A 19940-nucleotide genomic window follows, 5' to 3' on the forward strand; every position below is an offset into this window, starting at 1 on the left:
TGTACGTATTTATGCAAAAAGGCAGGTTTGTGAAGTTCTAAGGCTGTACTGCAAACTACCAACCTGGAAACAAAATGATGTCATGGCTCTCTTAAGAGACACAAAGTCTCTCTGCTGATTGTGGCACTAAAGGTTCTATTGCAGGGGATTACAAATTGGTTCCAGGAAGTAAGTGAAACTCAGAATGATAAGGATAAGTCAAATGACCATAATAAAGTTTTGAATGAAATCTCTCTCTCTCTCTCTCTCTCTCCCCTCTTTTTTTTCTCATAAGGGGGAACTAATCATATTTTTTGTGGTGAGTCATTATAATACTTTTTGTTGGGGACTCAATTGCTATAACTTTTATCGACTTTATTCTTGTTTGTTTCCATATGTGCTTCAATAAGAACAAATTACTTTCTAGCTGTTTGATGCTGTAATTATTTGAGCCCCAGTCTTATAATAATATGCAGTAGCCGAAGTGGGGAAATGGCTGGTCATAGCTAGAATTAATGTGGCCAAAACTGGGGAAATACACGATTTCATATTCAGTATCTCTTTTTTTATTTTGTTCCTACAGAGTTGTAATGTACAGACTTTGAAACAACAGATACAATTTCTTTAAGTAGTTTGTAAACTTCTTTCCTATATTAAACATATAATCTGTTTTGAATTTTCCATAAGTGGTGCCTCAACCCTATACTGAGGCCTGAACTGATTGGCCTTGCTATAAGTTTGTCTACTAGTAATTGGAAGAACTTCTGTGACAACTTTGTCTGCTGCTGCTGTTTCTGCTGCTGCTGCTTCTGTTCCAGAAGGTTACTCAGTACAGATGCTATTATGTTGGATAACTTCCTTTTGTTATCATCATAAGTACTGTGGCTGCAAAGCAGCAGCATCTTAGAGGGAGTGGGGAAAACCGACTTGAGGCAGAAGTCAGGGGAACCTGAGCAGACATGGATGTTGATGGAAAGAACAAATGGCAAGTGTCGTAGACAAGATAAGTGAATGACAAGCAAACAGAGTCCTAAGAATGACCAAACGAGAAACCAAGATGAGGTGATAATGTAGTATAGACACTCTGGTGTGACTGCAGCTATGCGTGACAGAAGCGAATATCAAACTGATAGGTTTCTGGTAATGTAGCCAAAAGCAATTGCTAGTGATATCGGTATGATGGACTGAGTTTGATGACAGCACAACGGCCTCCCCAGACCCTGCTGTGATTGTCTAAACAAACAGTACATGCAGAACTGGTGTCATTACTCCTCAACTATTAGCAGAAAAATGGACCCCCCCCCCCCCCCCCCCCCCAAGCTTATCACCAGTTCATAGTGCACCAACAATTTCCAGGAAACCGTGAAAGTCCCAAATAATCTGCCTTGTATCCCCTCCCTTTCTGGTAATTCAACTACATTTTAGATCCAATAATGTCTAATAAATTTGATCTCCAGTTTTGGTATGGTTAGAACATCATTTGCGTAACAAGGTAGCCTAAAACAAAAAACAAAAAAAATCTGGAATAGAGCAGTATACTTCTTTACAGAAGACTTTAAAAAATATTTTTGTACAGTGATAAAAGGCAAATGTAATTTTCTTCAAAGTGGAATGAAATATTTTGAAAACGTTCATTGTCAGCCAAAATAAACTGTGATTTTTGCAATTTTCTTGCGAGATTCAATATTGAATCATTTTTTGGAGAGCTGCATCAAACCAGTCTCAGGACTGAAGACCACAACAACAACAGTCTCAGAGTCCATTTTTCTGGCCCATATAGTGCCACACTCCAGACAAAATATTTGCCAAGCCTTTTCCTTAGACCTTTATCAAATTTGTCACATAACAGTCTCCTCTTTCTGTTGAATGCCTCTTTCGCTATAGCAATTCAAGTTTTCAACTCTTGGTGACATCTCAAGTCTTCAGTTATCGTGCTTCCAAAATATTTAAATGCACTTACTTGGTTAATGGTAGCTTTTCCTATTTTAATATTGGACAGTCTGCATCTTGTACTGATGACTGATGACTCGTAGTTTTGCTGTGTTTATTTGCATCCCATATTCCACACAAGCTTCATTCAGATCTTTCAGCATGTTATTCACTGTCTGCTCACTTTCTGCCACTAATACCGTGTCATCAACAAATATTATACATTGTATTCTCTTTCCACCAATACATATGCCTCTTTTCCCATCTAAGCCTTTCGCAACAATCTCTTCAAGGTATGCGTTAAATAACGGTGTGGAAGCACAACAACCTTGTCTAACACCTCGTCCAATGGTGCTTCCTTCTGACATTTCATTTCCAATCTTTATCTTTACTTTCTGGTGTAAATATAGTTTCTATATCAGTCGTCTCTCTTTCCAGTCTACTCCTTTCCTCTTCAAAATATCCATCAGCTTGTTCCACTGAACTCTGTCAAAAGCCTTTTCTAAATCTATAAAAACAGCAAATATTTCTCTGCCTTTTTCCATTTACCTTCCACTATAGTTCTTAACAGGCCAATAATATCTCTTGTTCCTTTTCCTCTTCTGAATCTGAACTGCTCCTCTGCACTCCCTCTATCCAGCTTGCCATATAGTCTTCTATTCAACACTTTAGCTGCAAGAGAAATTAGACTGATGGTCCTATGCTCTTCACATTTTATAGTGTTTCTCTATTGGTATCATAACTTGCAAGGAAGTCCTTGGGCTGTTCTGCTTTGTCACACATCTCATTATAGAGGTAGACTATTTCTTTTCTTGCCTTGTTTCCCTGCCTCTTCAATGGTTCTGCTGGCAAATCATCAATTCCACATGCCTCCCTATTCTTCATTTCCTTCAGCACTTTTTCTACTTCTGCTTCCAAGATGGTGAATCCATTTCCATCTTCCGGCACATATTGCTCCTCTTCAACCTTAATTTCACTTTTTGTTTCATCCCCCTTATACAGACATTCAATATATTCTTGCCTTCTGTTCAAAACCTCCTGTGGTTCTTCTGCTAGAGTGCCATCAGCTCTTTCTATTTCTGTGTTATTCCTCTTTCTTTTACGTTCAGAAACCATCTCACCAGGCAGTCTATACATCATTTCATACTTTCCCTCTTTCTCCATTTTCTCTATTTTGTTGCATTTCTGTTTGATCCATTTTTCCCTGGCTTCTTCAGTTTCTCTTCATAATTCACTATTCAGGTTCCTGTACCTCTTTTCGCCTTCTTCAGTTTCTAACTTTTTCCACTTTCTCCACTCTTCCGTCTTTTTCAACATGTTTTCTGTTATCCAGTCTTTCCTGCTATTTTGGGATATCCTTCCCTCATTTTTATCCATTTGTCATTAACACGTCCATCAACACTACCTCCTTCCCATTTTTCCATAAATCTGTTTCCCAAATCTGACGCCTTTCATACGTTTTTGAGCCTTTCTATGTTTAGTCTTTCTTTTGCTTTACCTCTCCAGACGTTTTTCAACTTCACTTGTTATTTAAATTTGATACCCATGTTTAACGTCTCCTTTTGTGGTGCTCAAATAATGTGTTACCCACTGCTAATGAATTTTCTTTACAGAAACTAATTAGTCGTTCACCTCTCTCATTTCTTATTCCTAATCCAAAATTTCCTACTGTTTCTTCATCTCTTCCTTCACCCACCACTGCATCCCAGTCCCCCATGGTGATAATGCAGACATTTATATTTTCTTTCTCGATGAGTTCTTGTATTTTCTCATAATATTCTTCCACTTCCTCACCTCTATGCTGGCTGTTTGGCGTATATACCTGTATTAACACCAAATCTTTTGCACTACCCTTCAGTCCTATCGTCATCAGTCTTCCATCAGTATATTGTACTTTCATTACCTTGTTTTTCAGCTTTTGCCCTATGAACATTCCTACCCCTTTTTCACCACTCTTGAATTGCCCTGAGTAAAAGAGCTTATAATCTTCACTTTCTATCTCCTCATTCTCTCCCCATCTCATTTCAAACCAAGGACATATAATTTGTTTCTTTTCGTCTCCTGTTTTGCATTCTCTAGCTTTCCTGATTGCAGTGGTGTCCTCACTCTCCATGTTCCTATCCTTATCTTTCCTTCCTTCATTGTCCCTTTCTTCCTTTTAAATATGTCTGCTCTCAATGTGTCTCCCTCCTGGAGATCTGATTGAGAGGAAGTTTTAACTCCTGAATCTCTCACATAGAGAGACATACCATGTACTGCTAGGGAATGTAATGTGATAGTTTCTCGTTACTTTCCACATAGGCAGTAGGTTTCGCAGCCTAAAATCAGCCACCACAGTTGCTACTTGTACTCTTTTTGTACCCAAAGAGAAAAGGTGCCTCTTCTGCCAGCTTAACCATTCCGGAAGGCTCTTTCTCTGCTGTCGCTGCCATTGAGGTCTTATAAAAATAACAGGAAATGACCGGACAAGGACATAGTGAGGACAGGTTTGGGATAGGAAATGGAGAGTGATAAGCTGTTGTGAGACACACTTTGTCTGGCTTGTCTCCTCTGGCCTGTCCGGCTTGGGTGACCCTTCTGGTAGCTAAGCTACCGCTGGCATAGCCCTCCAGATCCAGAGCACGCAAACTTTCTTGCCCGCATGGACAGTGCTAAATTAAGGTGGTGTCCCCTGAGGAGGAACAGTGCCAATAACAAATAAAATTCATATATTAAAGACAGAAATATTAGAAGTCTACATTTTAAACAAATATAGAGTTGCTGCAAGTTCATGATGCCTAGCAGTTACGTTGTTAATCATTGAATTGCTGGTAGGTGTCAGAATGCTAGGCAAATGTTCAGAACAAAAATTCCTGTGGGAAGACGAGAAATGAAAGTCTGAAATGAAGGTAAACAGTCAGTGCTGAGCAGTTGATGACCGTGGAGTTCATAACACGTGCTCTGTTCTCCACCACTGCCTACCAGCATGGTACTGGTTCTGAAGATGGTCAGTAACTGACCGAAACAGGTAATCACAGAAATAAAGGTTTCTTGCAGCTGAGACTGTTTATGTTCATTTTAAAGTACTAAGAAAAACTGCTGTTCTCCGTGAGAAATGTTCTCAAAAATTACAAATAAAAGTTTCCCTTGACTTGAGATTGGAGCACTCATCTCGGTTGAGCAGGTTCCCTGCCAATCATACGTCCACAACTACTTTGACCACAGAATCCTAATAGGATGAGGCTGTGACCAATATTTTAACTTTTTTGTAATCTGTGAAATGGCAACTGGAAGGCAGCTGTGTTGTTTTTCAATACAGAGTAAGTACAGTGCATATAGTTTGCCTTATATAAACTGGCAGGAAATTCCATCCATAGATTCCTGCCCTTCATAAAAGCAGATTATCTTTCACAGATCCCAGAAAAGCTGGGGCACTTATTTGATTGGTTTGAAGTGGTGCCTCCACCTACACCCAATGTCCTCAACTATTTGTAGGGTATATTCCTCACTCTATCTTCTTGTACAGTCTTGGGCCTGAGTGGTTCCCTCCAGTACCATGGATATAATTCCATGATGTCTTAACGTTTGTGCTGTCATCCTGTCCCTTCTTCTAATCAGTGTTTTCCATCTGTTTCTTTCACAGTTCTCCAAAGAACTTATTCATTTTTTATCTTATTGGGTCACTTGATTTCAGGCATACTTCTGCAATACCACATCTCAAATTCTTCAGTTCTCTTCTTTTCCATTTTCCCCAACAGTCCATGATACACATTCATACAATGATGTGCTCCAAATGTACACTCTCAGAAATTTCTTAAACAAATTAAAGCCTGTGTTTGATACTAGTAGACTTGTGTAAGCAAGGAATTTCACTACTTTGCTAGAATTGTTAAACTGTAATGCAGATTATTAATTTTATTAAAGAATAATCAAGTGATGTGTTGTTGCAGGAGCTGAAAGAAGCATGCAAGGTAAGTAACTTCAGCAAGAAAATAACATGACAGAATTTTCTCATACATTAATGAGAACTTCATTTTATCAGAAAACAGGCAAGTGTTGCTGCCCAGAAAAGCTATGGAACCCATTGTAAAGAGAGCTAAACATTGACAAATTCTTTAGAGTAATGACTGTACAAGGATGAGTTAAATTATATTAAGTGGAACGTTAAACTATTTATGATATTCAGAGTAATTGTCATTTAAGCAATATGTGTGAGAAAATGAGAGTGAACCGTAATAAATATTGCTGTTACCTGATTAATCACCTAAATTTATAGTTATGTCATTTTTTGTTTTCCTTTGCGTCTCATGAAGTATATTCCATTATTAATTTGTGTTGTAGGATGCATAAAGTTACATTTGGTAGGGTATTGTGCTCTCAAGTGTGTCCTTTTCCTGACTGTACTGAAAATTTATTTATTATCTTTCATACATTTAAGAGTTATGTCTCAGTAATGGTGTACTGTGGAACATTGAAAATTGTGGAACATGGAAAACATTTTCCTGTTTTTATAAGGTATATTACACAATAATGGATTACTAACAAAGAGATAGAAGGGCTGGCCAGTACTTAGCTCAGTACAGCCAATAATTACACAAAACAGAACAGAAAATTTACATTCCTAGCTTTCGTAACTTCGTTCCTTCATCAGGGAGGAGAGATGGGAGAAAAGGGAAAAAGGGAAAGTGGATTCAGAGCACTCACAACCCAGGTTATGAAGCAACAGGGAAAGGTAAACAGGGAGGGTAGCAAGGATGGAGGCATGGTTGTCAGAGGGAAGCCAAAGATATTCAATAATGGATTTTACTTTGTTTTAAACTCACAGTCTGTACTAAGAAGACTGGGCAGAGGAGGATAACCAGCCCTATGTCGTAGATAGCTTTTAACAGTAATTTGGAACTATTTCCAGTTTATCTAGAATGGTAAGAATCTAACCAGGAGATACAGTGAAATAAAGGTTCATACTTTTATATCAGTCATGGTTGATTACTTTGTTATCTTTTCCTGTTGTCTTTCCTTGAAAAGATCCTCAGTTATGTACTAGTAAGTTTTTTCCCCCAAAAAAAACTTTATACATGTGAGAAGAATAAAATTTTGGTTGTGAAAACCAGTTCTGAAATCTGTTGGTTTTTCTATTAGCCTTGGTATCAGATTGTGGGTTATTTGTTGTTAATCATCTTTTTCATCGTTATTTCATTTTAACTTTGTGGCAGTCTCTGTCAGGCAGAAAGATATATCATTAGAACAAAGCTACAAGAAAAATTTGCAGTCCCATATGGAATAGAATCAACAAATCTGTATCACAGCTTCTTACTCAGCTGCATGATCTAACCAAGGCTATGATGTAACATAGTTGTTTCTGAATTCTCTTCACCATGTTGGGAGAAGGGGTTGGGTCTGTTTGAAGAAGTAGAATATGGAAAGAGTTAATTTTTTGTTCTCATGGACATTGATGGGAAAATGAAGTAAGTTTGTCTCTAAAGCCCTCCAAATTATCACTTATTACGCAACTATAAGAAACATTTTTCCTTCATTAACTGATGAATTGTGGAAAAAATTGCCACACCCTGATTTTGTAGAATGTTTTTATAGTCAACTGACATTAATCTGCTATACTGTTTTTGTGGTTAACAATGCTGTAAATGAACAAAATTCATGTATCAGAAAAAATACTACTTAAAAAAAATAAAAACATCTATTTTTATTTAACTTGCTTTACCTGTTGTCTTAAACTTATCTTTATCACAATTTTACAGTCTTTTGAGAAGGTGTTGGTACAAAACATACAAATAGGCCTTTCTCCGAGCCTGACAGAAGCAATAAGAACAATACCAAGATGGCGACTGATACAGGGTGCATTTCCTCATGTCATGCACTGTGCTGCATCACTGCTCCACAACAGGTAAGACTGTTTGCTTAAATAGAATTTTAACTGCTCTGTGAAACTAGGTGGTTTATAGTACCTGGCAAAGGAAGTCAGATGTTTGATTGAATTGCATGAAAATACAGTTGTTGAAACTGCAGCAGTCTTGGCAATAATGTGCAACAGTACATCATTTTATACAGATGGTGTCTCTATCAAATGCTTTCATTGCCTCCCTTGACCTGGCACCTTGAAGAACCTTTCCTTCTCATTCCAGTGCTTATCTCTTTCACACATCTTCCTTTGTGATTAGTTTCCTTTTGTTGCTGGCAAACTAAAGAAACTCACTTAACTGTTGCATGTAGTGCAGTAGGTGTGATTTTTACATATGCAGTCACTATTTTAATTATTTCCAAATATTAAAAATATTATGTCCTTTTTGTCACTTTGTGTTTGGTTATTGGTTTTGCATGCTACCAAATTAATAACAATTGATTTATATGGCAATAAATGTCAAAAGAAAAGGTACTGGAGCTAATGAAAGATTATTATGCTGTTGTAAGAAACCCTGTGATGAAACCCAGATGACCAAATGATGCCGACTGGTTGCTGTGTCATCATCTGCCACATGCCATCGTTTATATGTAGTATGGAGGGCCAATGGACCAGCTTACTGCTCTTCTGCCTGTTATCAGCTTTACAGACTTGGAGCATCTATTTCTCATTCAAGTAGCTTATCAGTGGCCTCAAAAGGCTGACTACACCGTCTCCCAGTCCACCCACCAGCACCAGGAAGTGAACCCAGCTCTTTTGTGTGGCAGTCAGACATGCTGATCACTCAGCTAGAGAGACAGACTTGTTTTGTAGCCATGTGTTCATTAATCCGTAACTGTGTTCATGTTATTCTTCCCTTCAAATCTCAGTTATATCATGCCATATATACGCAAATAATCTGTGCCATCAAATATTCTGCACACCATAATTTTTGGTGGTGGGGGGATTGGCTTTAATTTGTGTTTTATTGATGAAGAAATTATTCCAATGTGAAGATTATGTTAGTTGTCATTTTCATCATCACCACTAGTGGAAGAATGATTGTGATCACCATCTTCCCATTGAGGTCGTCTTCTGTTCCATCCAATGAATTTGTGATACTGCATTTTTAGAAGGGTTTTTTCCTCCAATGTTAGTGGAATGGAATCCTGTGCACATTTCACCCACTCACAAATCTGGGAGAAGTCTGGCAGCTTGATTGTTGCACTTGGCATGAACTTTGTGGTTTTCATTGGCCGCCATTGTGAATACTGCTGTTTAAGTACAACATTGAACAGCTGATTTATACACACTTCTAGTGGTTGCGGGTCAGATTTTAGGCCTCCAGGGATAATGACCAAGTCAGTTTTCCCTTTATGTGATTTGTCTTGCACTTCCTCAGTTGTATAGCCATGGAAGCTGTCCAGGACCAACATGTTACATAAATTCAATAATGCGCCAGGACAATGTTGCCAAACATGTGTCACCCAGTGAACCACAAGATCATTTTCCATCTACACTTTTGGATTCACTCACCAATATGTCTTTCACTGATATTTTTGTAATAACTTTCCTTTTAAATATCACATAATGTGGTAGCTTTTGTCCTTCACCAGTTACACACATCACTCTACACCTTTGCTTCTCATTGCTGCCAGTTCGTATGATGATGCTGGATTCCTCTTTCCTGTTAACAGTGTTGTTGAGCTACATCTCAGAATAGACTGGTGTTTAATCCACATTACCAATTTGCAATATTACTGTATATATGAATATTCACAGCCCAAATTTATCACTTAGTGATGATCATTCACTACTTTTTCCTCATAATCTTCTGGAGGCCACTGAACAGTGATAATTTTCCTCTGGGAACCTAATCCATTTTGATTGGAAAATCTTGATAGCCAGCCTCGGTTAGCTTTGAAACCTGTGATGCCTAGTTCTTTGGTTAAAGCCAGTGCTTTGATTTGGCACATTTCACTAGCCATCGAGCACCTGTATTGTCACTTCTCATCTACGTAACTGCAAAGCCCTTTTTGTGATCTGTGTGCTTTACTTGTGGCCATGAAATGCCTGGCAATTATCATTAGTTTCTTGAAGCCACATTTTGTTTTTTCGCTGGTTGTGAATACAACACATGTTCACGTCATGGTTTCTTCCTGCTGCACTGTTTGTAATGTTCTGTGCTTCTTCAATAATTGTAAGTTTTTCTTTAGCTGTGTGTGAGTAATAATGAGAAATTGTTAATTAACAAGTTAACATGTGGTTAATACTTCACTTCTAACTGCTAGCAACATGTCACAGCTTCAGGCCACAACAACGTTGTAGTATAACAAGATCTATTATTGGAGGCGGAGAAGTACCAGAGTTGTCTCAATTAATCTGTGCACCCCAGTTTTTCATCCATAAATTTGAGCAAAAATATGCGTGGATTGTTTGCATATATAAGGTCTATCTTGATGATTCTTATAGATCTCTTAAAAATTCCTTGCATGGAGATATCTTCTGGTGATTCTTATTGAGTACCAGTCACTGATAAAGTGTAGTCATGGCAAACCTTCAGCTGCATCTACATCCATACTCTGCAAACCATTGTAAAGTGTATGGCAGAGAGTATGTCCCATTGTACGAGTTATTAGATTTTCTTCCTGTCCATTCAGATGTGGAGCACGAGAAGAATGAATGTTTGACTGCCTCTGTATGTACTGTAATTAATCTAATCTTGTCCTCACAATTCCTATGTGAGTGATAAGTAGGTTATTGTAGTACATTCTGAGAGTCATTGTTTAAAGCCAGTTCTTGAAACTTTATTAGTAGACTTTTTATGCAGCATCACTTTAACACTCTACCATTCATCAAACAAACCTGTGCCTTTCTCTGTATACATTCAATATCCCCTGTTAGTTCTGTTTGGTATGGGTCCCACACACTTGAGCAATATTCTAGAATGTGTTGCATAAGTGATTTGTAAGCAGACTCCGTAGACTGCTTGCACATCCTTTGTATTTTACCAGTAAAGTGAAGTCCACCACCTGCTTTACCCACAACTGAGCCTTCTTCTTGTGTTGCTCCATGTCTATGTTGCAAGAAACAATGGGTAACACAACAGTTGCAGCATCAGTAGCTTCACTGTTCTCAGCATTTCCAAGCTTTCATGGACATTCATTCATCTCGGTAATATTAATATTTATATGAGTGGAATTGGGATGATACAAAAACTACATCATTTTAGCCTTACTTTATGACCATATTATGAATATGTCATCAGAGGACCTCTAGAGAACTTTCAATTTTAATTCTGCAAAATTTAGCATTATCTCTTCAAAATTATGCATGAATAAATTAAAGTAGGGGTGGAAAAGGACTGTCCAAATCAACACTACCAGTCTGTGCAGTACATCATTTATTAAATCAAAAACAATCTGAAATAACCCAAACTTAAATAATTTTTAGGCATTTCACTCAAACTTGCAGTCAATCAGAGACAAAGATGAACAATGGTAGTAAATAAACAAAGCACATCAGAGCTGACTAATGAATTTGATCTGTTAACCCCTTCAGTCCTGAATTATTTTAAAAATAGAAAAAAAAAATTGTTGCACTTTATCGTGTCTATATGGACCTATTTATTGTATATTCGAGCAAAATTTCAATATGTCATGCTTGGTTTAAAAAATGAAATGTTGTCCAATAAATTGGACATTGGGTCTTGGAGGTGTTGGTAATGTGAAATAAGAAGTCAGTAGTTACAATTTATACATCAATATTTATTGTGCAAAAATTTTTCAAGAGTGGGATTCTTTTTACAAAATACAGGAATCTATACGTTATATTAATAATTTTAACTATTGGTATTATGATTTACAGAACAGTTAATAAGTTGAACACTTACAGAAGACAGTTTTCTTTATATTCATTTTGTATGAAAGGCCACAAAGCAATCTGCATCTTTTTTTAGACAAAGGTGAACATCACATTTTGAACAGATTATTTTTTATTTCCCTTGACATGCTGTGTTTTTGCATCTACCTCCATCTTTGCGTTGATCTACCACTGGGAGATGGTTAGTACCATCATATTGTACATTTGATTGAGGTCGTCTCTCTGCTCTGTACCTTTCCTGTTGAGTCATTTTTCCAGCTTTGTCACTGCTTTGCCTACCTCTTCTTTTCTTTGTGTTTGTCCCTGCTCTCACAAGGCTTTCTGCTACACTCATTCGAAAATGCAGTAAGTCGAGTACTTAGTTGTCTTGAATTTTTTTCACTGGACAGTGTTTTCAATATTCTAACCAGCTGTTGACCAAAGCAAAATCAACAGCATGCATCAGCATTCTTAGAGTCCATTTTCTGGATCTAATAAAGATTCTGTACAGTCCAATCAGCTGATCAAACAAGTCCACTCCACCCATTGATTCGTTGTACATTTAACAACTCCAGGGCACCTGATTTTTACCTATGATCTTGAGGTTTTGTTTCGACATTCAACAGTGTCTTCTTTACCTATTACAACAAAATTTGAACCCAATACCACAGTTCTGTTATCAAGCCACTTTGTCAGGACTACATTATTGTCTCTACTGACAACCTGGTCAGAAAATCCTGTCTCCTTCTTTCTGATATCTTTGTCATTTATCAACATAGGAGAAAAAAACCTGTTTACCCGAACTGTTCCAGCAGCAAAAATTTTTCTATGTTTTAGTACTTGAAGAAGATGATAAGAAGAGAAGTAATTGTCAAAATATAGCTTGTGTCCTTCACTTTTTATTCTGTCGCACAAATGGAGAACAACAGATGCACCTAAACCCAATAGTTTCTTGTTCTGTTCATCAAGCTCAGTCGCACAACCCTGACATATTAGGAAGTCATAAGCAAGACCAGATCTTCCAGCCAAAACAAATATTTTAATTCCCCAAGGACACAGCTTGCCTTTCACATACTGCTTGATTGAAAGCTGACCTTTGAATGGAACCATCTGTTCATCAATACATAAAGATTCTTCAAGGGAGAGTTCTAAGCATCTTCTTCTGATGGCATTGTACAAAGGTCGAACTTTATACGATTTGTCACTTGAGTTTGCAGGATGTTCCAAGTTGTTGACAATATGCAGAGCATTTCACAACTGGAAAAACCTATCTCCAGTCATAGAATCTAAGAATAAACCTATTCCAACAAACCTGTCCCAGTGAAGTCTCACTTGAGGAAATTTCAAGTTTCCTATTGCTATTTGCAGGCCAATGAGTGCTTTTATTTCATCTGGGTTAGTTGGTTTGAAATTTGTATAACAAGACTGTAATGCATATATATTTGTGTTCCTCGAAAACATTTCCCATTCCTGTTCAGTTACATATTTCATAAAGTAACAGACAGGTTCTTCCTCAGTTTCTTGATCAATATAACACTGATTCTCAAAATGAATAGGAGGAGGTGACCAAGGGTGACGTCTATATTTCTTGTTTCTTAGTGAAATAGTCATATTCTGGTTCACTATTACATACAGTCCCTGCAGGTACAGATAGCTCACGTGGCTGTTCGTCACCTTCTAGATCATTATGAAACGACTCTACCGTCACTGCATCTTCTATGAATTCAATTACCGGTAGTGTCACCAACAAATCATCTTTTGCTGTCATTTTCTCACTGCCTATCATTGGAGTTGTGGAAACAGTGCCTGGAATATTTACAAGATGATCTGTGTCATCTGAAATATCGATATCAGAAACATCTCCTGCTGCTAAGAGGTCCAGGATCTCTTTGGTGTGGTCTGGATTTGTTGTGTTGTATGCCTTCCTGTGATCTACAAACAAAAACCGAGTTTTAGCAAACTACCATGAATGTTGCAGATGAAAACGTCATAAAATACAAAGCTGGATACCAGAGATAAAATAATTTATTAGCTAATATATGAATCCAAAGAGAAACGCAACATTAATTGAAAGAACATTATAAGAAAGTAGTAGGTTGAAAACAACCATTATATCAATGCCTCCACTGCAGGTTATTAGGAAAAAAATATTACCGCCGAATCCTGATGTCCAGAATTCTGGATGATGTAATTTAGTGTCATAATAGCTCAATTATGTTCATAATTGCACATATCTTACGTTAAGCGCAATCTCTACAGATGGCTCTTACCCAACATATTTTTTTTTGAGCACCAGAAAATGTGTATATTGCAGTATTTAACATGTAAATATGACTTACCAGGAGCATTTCACAATGGGTCCGCCATCTTGATTGTTTTTCGATGTAGTTCACAGTTCCAGCAACAGAGGGCAGCAAGATGCATGGAACATAACACGAGAGACATCCAGTAAACAGGCAACTGGATTTCAATGGTGAATGGAATAGTTTACTGTTATAAAATGTGTGTAAAGGTCAGTGTCCAATACATTGGATGCCAGGTCTGAAAGGGTTAAATTTAAATGTTTCGCTGATGTGTACTCTTGACAACAAAAGATCATAACATAACTTTGGTCAAAAGGTGCAACTGTATTCCAGATGAAGGATCTAAAAGGCTAAACTACTGTGATTTTCTCTAAAAATTGTTTCTGTTTTTGTCATTTTCTTATGAAGTAGTCCTTTACCTTCTTTGGTTTTGTCTCAGTGTTCCATTCATATAACTGATATCTATTTCTGAGTCCTGTATTCCATGGACCTTGTAAGTCATTGCCTTGTTAGGTCTTTGTAATTTTGTACAACTTTAAAAGCTTTAGGAAGGTTGTGTAACCTGGGAGGGACCTTCAGGCTGCTGGTAACTTCCTGTGTTAAGGAGAAACAGTTAAGAAACAAAGTGGTTTAACTTTGATCAGGGGAAATGGGATCCTTATTAACCTTTAAATAAGTAGATTCCTCATGATTGTCATCTTTAAATGTTCATTTCCTTTGGCAGCAAAACAGAGGCATTGCCTTTATCTGCAGAAAGCTCCTCGTTTTAGAAATCAGTCCAAAGATTTTAAAATACGGATCTTTCATATGATGATACAGTATATACTTTGCTATGAACATAATTTTGTAAGTTCTCAGCAAGCTGATGCTTGTTGAGCAGTGACCAAGGTCATTGTCCTCTGCTGATTCCCTTATCGCAGTATGTAATATTGGTTTGTCCCATCAGCCTTCATCAACAATCCAGGGTTCATGGAAGTCAGATTTTTTTCTTGCGTTAGTTTTCAGCCTTAACACACTATCAAAGTAACTATAAATAGTTTCTGTCATTGGTACACCACTAAAATTTTATTTTAGTTCACTGGTATTTCATGTCTGATAACATCATACAATTGTCGTGCGAGTGATGTGTTAATTAACTCAGAAGTTATGATCATCTTCTCTCATTCACACTGTTGATTAAATGATCAGTCACACATAACAGGTACTCTGTTTTACAGTGTGGCTTGGTGGCTAAGCTAGCAATTGACAGACTACAGAAAAGTGGTCCTGGGATTTTTTTTAATCACTTACCACAACCTCAGCTCTGGTAATGATACGTTAACTTGAGAAATACCAAATTGCACTGCAGTTTAGTCTGCATTAAATTGCAGGACCTCCTGTATCAAGCTGGCTAACTTATTTGAAAGGCCAGAGGAAGTGAAGGGCGTACCACCTTCAATAAGGCCATGCCCAGTAAACCACAGTAGTGTTCAATTCAACCATTGGTTTATACATCTACATTTACAAGGTGTACCGGTATGAAATGAGCGTTAAGATACATGGAACAAACATCATCATATGTTTTCATCGTGTTAACAATGTCGAATTTTGTACCAGAAAGTGATGATTTGCGGAAAGCATTAATTTTTTGTTTTCATTTGAAAAAAAGTGCTACAGTGTTGCATCGAATGCTTGTTGAGGCATATAGTGGTCATGCTCTATCAGAAGCAACATGCAAAACATGGTTTCAACGGTTCAGAAATAATGATTTTGATGTAAGAAATGAAGAATGTGGTAGATCACCAAAAAAGGTCGAAGACGCTGAATTGCAAGCAATATTGGATGAAATTGATACTTTGAGTCAGAAGCAAATGGCAGCAATGCTAAATGTTACACAACAAAATTTCTGACTGTTTGAAAGCTATGGGAAAGACCCAAAAGTGTGGAAAATGGGTGCCACATGAATTGAATGAAAGACGGATGGAGAACCGAAAAACCATTTGTCAAGTTTTGCTTCAAAGACATGAAAGAAAATCAATTTTGCATCAAATTGTTACTGGCGATGAAAACTGGATTTATTTTAAGAATGTTAAATGGGAAAAATCATGGGTTAATCCCGGACAACCATCAACATCGACTGCAAAACCAGATAGTAATTTTTTTGCACAACAATGCACCTGCACACAATGCAAAACTGGTTCAGGATACAATCAAAACACTTGGCTGGGAGCTGCTGCCCCACCCGCCGTATTCACCAGACTTGGCCCCTTCCGACTACCATTTGTTTTCATCAATGGGACACGCATTGGCTGAGGAACACTTAGATTCCTATGAAGAAGTCGAAAATTGAGTGTCTGATTGGAATGCTTCAGAAGACGAACATTTCTATTGGCGTGGTGTCTACAAATTCCTAGAAAGGTGGTCAAAATGTATAGAAAGCAGTGGTCAGTACTTTGAATAAAATGTTTTTACTTTTCAAATCAAAATTAGTGTTTCATTTTCACAAAAAAACGCTCATTTCATACCGCTACACCTGGTATATCTGCATCTGTACTCTGCTAACCACTGTGAAGTACATGGCAGACAGTACTCACCATTGTATCACATATAACAGTTTCTTCCTTTTCCATGTGCCTAGGATGTGGGAAGAATTATTGCATAAGTACCTTTATGCACACTGTAATTAGTCTAATATTTTCTTCATGGTTTCTGTGGGAGCATAATGTAGAAAGCTGCAGTATTGTCCAAGATTTCTCACAAACAGATTCTTTAAATTTGATGACAGCTTTACTTTAGTCATCCCTTTCCATACTGTGTGCAACTATATCTCGCATACTTCAATTCGATCATATTTGAGTGTAAGATTTTTACAATGCTGCAAAGTCCTTAGTTCTGTTTTACTGATTACTTCTAATTAACATTGATCAGAAAGGTGTGAAGAGAGTCTAGTTTGAAACATGATGCATCATTGCTGCCAGAGTTGATAGATATTACACAGTCCATCCTATGTGCGATGTCGGTATGCAGTAACCAATCAGACAACAGGTGGCAGCACAGTGGAAGATATATAAAGCCTGTCTGGGGGACGTGGAAGACAGTATTGTCGTCTTCATATTGTGGTAACACGGTGCTTTATCTGCCACACAAAAGGGTATGATCATTGGCTTTTGCGCCAAGGGTGGAAGCATTTGCAAAGCCAATAAGTTTGTAAACTGTTTACATACTAGCATGGTTAAAGTATACTGTGCGTACCAAAATGGCAATATCTAAAGCTGGTGCTAAGGTAACTGAGGTGCACCACAGCCATAGATGACAGGGGTGAACAATGGCTGCAGCAATGTATACAGGCAAATAGATGTGCAACTTTTGAGCAACTGATCAACCAGACAAACCAAATGGCTACCAACAGTTTCTCCTCAATGACCTTTCAGCAAATGTTGCTGCATAAGGGCCTCTGCAGCAGGCACCTGGTTCATGCACCCAGGCTGACTGCTGTTTATTGGGAATGAAGGTTGGAATTTTCATACCAGTACTACAGCTGGATGTCCACTGAGTGGCACAAGGTGGCCTTTTTAGATGAATCCACCGTTGGACCTCAACCAAGAGATCTAGCGCAGCTGGCCATGACACTGGAGTCGACATAGCCCCACATCTCTGTTGTTACCTTCCAAAACTTCACTGACTGTCTTCTTGCACGTGTTGCTGCGGTTTGTGCTACAAAACGTTGTTATTTAGGCTTTTGACAGATGATCACATTAATACTACTGGATAGTGTACATTCTAGTGACAACATGTTGAAGCATGTTCCTGTGAGGATTAGAGATTAGAGAGTGTTGCTCAGTGACATAGAATTGTGACAGATAGTGGTAACAGTAGACTCAGTAGGAGTAGCAAGAGCTTATAACTTTAATAATTTTGATAAAATTATAAATAAACTATTGTTCCATTTGCAGTGTTTCAGTATGTAGCAAATGATTGGCGCAAGCCTGTGCATCATTGTACTCAGAAAATCTGTTATATGTCTTCTGCTCTGTTTCTGTAATATAAATAGCAGAACTAGGAGCAGCCACTACATTGTTTTGACAAACATATCGTGCATAATTTTTATTTGTAATTTTTGTTGCATGTTTGCAAGTGCATACTCCATTATTTCAGTTCTTGACCTACTTTGTTTTGAAATTTGCATATAGAATTTTATTTGCTTCCATTTTGAAAAAAAAGAGCATCTGCTGTGTCAAAATTTGTTTTGTGTTCTTCTACTGTAGAACAAGTGAAGTTATTCACAATAAACTTATTGTCTTTATCTTTGCTTAATTTTGTGTCGCAGGCAATTGGCACTATCAAATTCCTGCTAATGTATAGTTTGTAATATGGAAAATTGTAATTTATTGTTTTATCATTTTATACCTCTGTTTTACCATAGAAAATGCTTAAGTCTGTAACTATTAACATACTTTGTTTCTTATACACCAATTGCAATTTACATTTGTTAGCATATACAAGTAGGCTACTATGTTAATTTATGTTGTGATTTGTTCCATATCCATGAAATTCTTTTGTATACCGGATCTATGGGACACGAATAAATAAATAAAAGTAAGTAGCAAATTTGTATCCTATTCAGAATTGGTTAGATACTGTTAATGTGGCACAGGTATTTTGAAAGAGATGTAAATGGACCAGAATTCCAGCATATTATGGCTCTTTTGCTTAAAATACTGCAGTGACAGACTCGAGATCACCAGTTGGAATCTAGCCACAGTCATTTCATGTCTATACAAGGGCGATGTACTTGAGGACAATATTATGGAAATGGAAGAGGATGTAGATGAAGATGAAATGGGAGATACGATACTGCGTGAAGAGTTTGACAGAGCACTGAAAGACCTGAGTCGAAACAAGGCCCCCGGAGTAGACAATATTCCATTGGAACTACTGACGGCCGTGGGAGAGCCAGTCCTGACAAAACTCTACCATCTGGTGAGCAAGATGTATGAAACAGGCGAAATACCCTCAGACTTCAAGAAGAATATAATAATTCCAATCCCAAAGAAAGCAGGTGTTGACAGATGTGAAAATTACCGAACTATCAGCTTAATAAGTCACAGCTGCAAAATACTAACACGAATTCTTTACAGACGAATGGAAAAACTAGTAGAAGCCAACCTCGGGGAAGATCAGTTTGGATTCCGTAGAAACACTGGAACACGTGAGGCAATACTGACCTTACGACTTATCTTAGAAGAAAGATTAAGGAAAGGCAAACCTACGTTTCTAGCATTTGTAGACTTAGAGAAAGCTTTTGACAATGTTGACTGGAATACTCTCTTTCAAATTCTAAAGGTGGCAGGGGTAAAATACAGGGAGCGAAAGGCTATTTACAATTTGTACAGAAACCAGATGGCAGTTATAAGAGTCGAGGGACATGAAAGGGAAGCAGTGGTTGGGAAGGGAGTAAGACAGGGTTGTAGCCTCTCCCCGATGTTGTTCAATCTGTATATTGAGCAAGCAGTAAAGGAAACAAAAGAAAAATTCGGAGTAGGTATTAAAATTCATGGAGAAGAAATAAAAACTTTGAGGTTCGCCGATGACATTGTAATTCTGTCAGAGACAGCAAAGGACTTGGAAGAGCAGTTGAATGGAATGGACAGTGTCTTGAAAGGAGGATATAAGATGAACATCAACAAAAGCAAAACAAGGATAATGGAATGTAGTCTAATTAAGTCGGGTGATGCTGAGGGAATTAGATTAGGAAATGAGGCACTTAAAGTAGTAAAGGAGTTTTGCTATTTGGGGAGCAAAATAACTGATGATGGTCGAAGTAGAGAGGATATAAAATGTAGACTGGCAATGGCAAGGAAAGCGTTTCTGAAGAAGAGAAATTTGTTAACATCCAGTATTGATTTAAGTGTCAGGAAGTCATTTCTGAAAGTATTCGTATGGAGTGTAGCCATGTATGGAAGTGAAACATGGACGATAAATAGTTTAGACAAGAAGAGAATAGAAGCTTTCGA

General features: G+C 37.6%; 1 protein-coding gene across 1 annotated transcript in view; it reads left to right on the forward strand.

The window, feature by feature from the left end:
* Window positions 1-19940, forward strand: part of LOC124619340 (protein unc-80 homolog) — a 905779-nt gene that overhangs the window by 120608 nt on the left and 765231 nt on the right. Inside the window, exons 4-5 of the mRNA XM_047145658.1 lie at window positions 5838-5858; window positions 7644-7789. Coding sequence (XP_047001614.1) covers window positions 5838-5858; window positions 7644-7789 — 167 coding nt within the window. The remainder of the gene's footprint in view (window positions 1-5837; window positions 5859-7643; window positions 7790-19940) is intronic.

The sequence above is a fragment of the Schistocerca americana genome, chromosome 6, assembly GCF_021461395.2.
Source record: "Schistocerca americana isolate TAMUIC-IGC-003095 chromosome 6, iqSchAmer2.1, whole genome shotgun sequence".
Taxonomy (NCBI): Eukaryota; Metazoa; Arthropoda; class Insecta; order Orthoptera; family Acrididae; genus Schistocerca; species Schistocerca americana.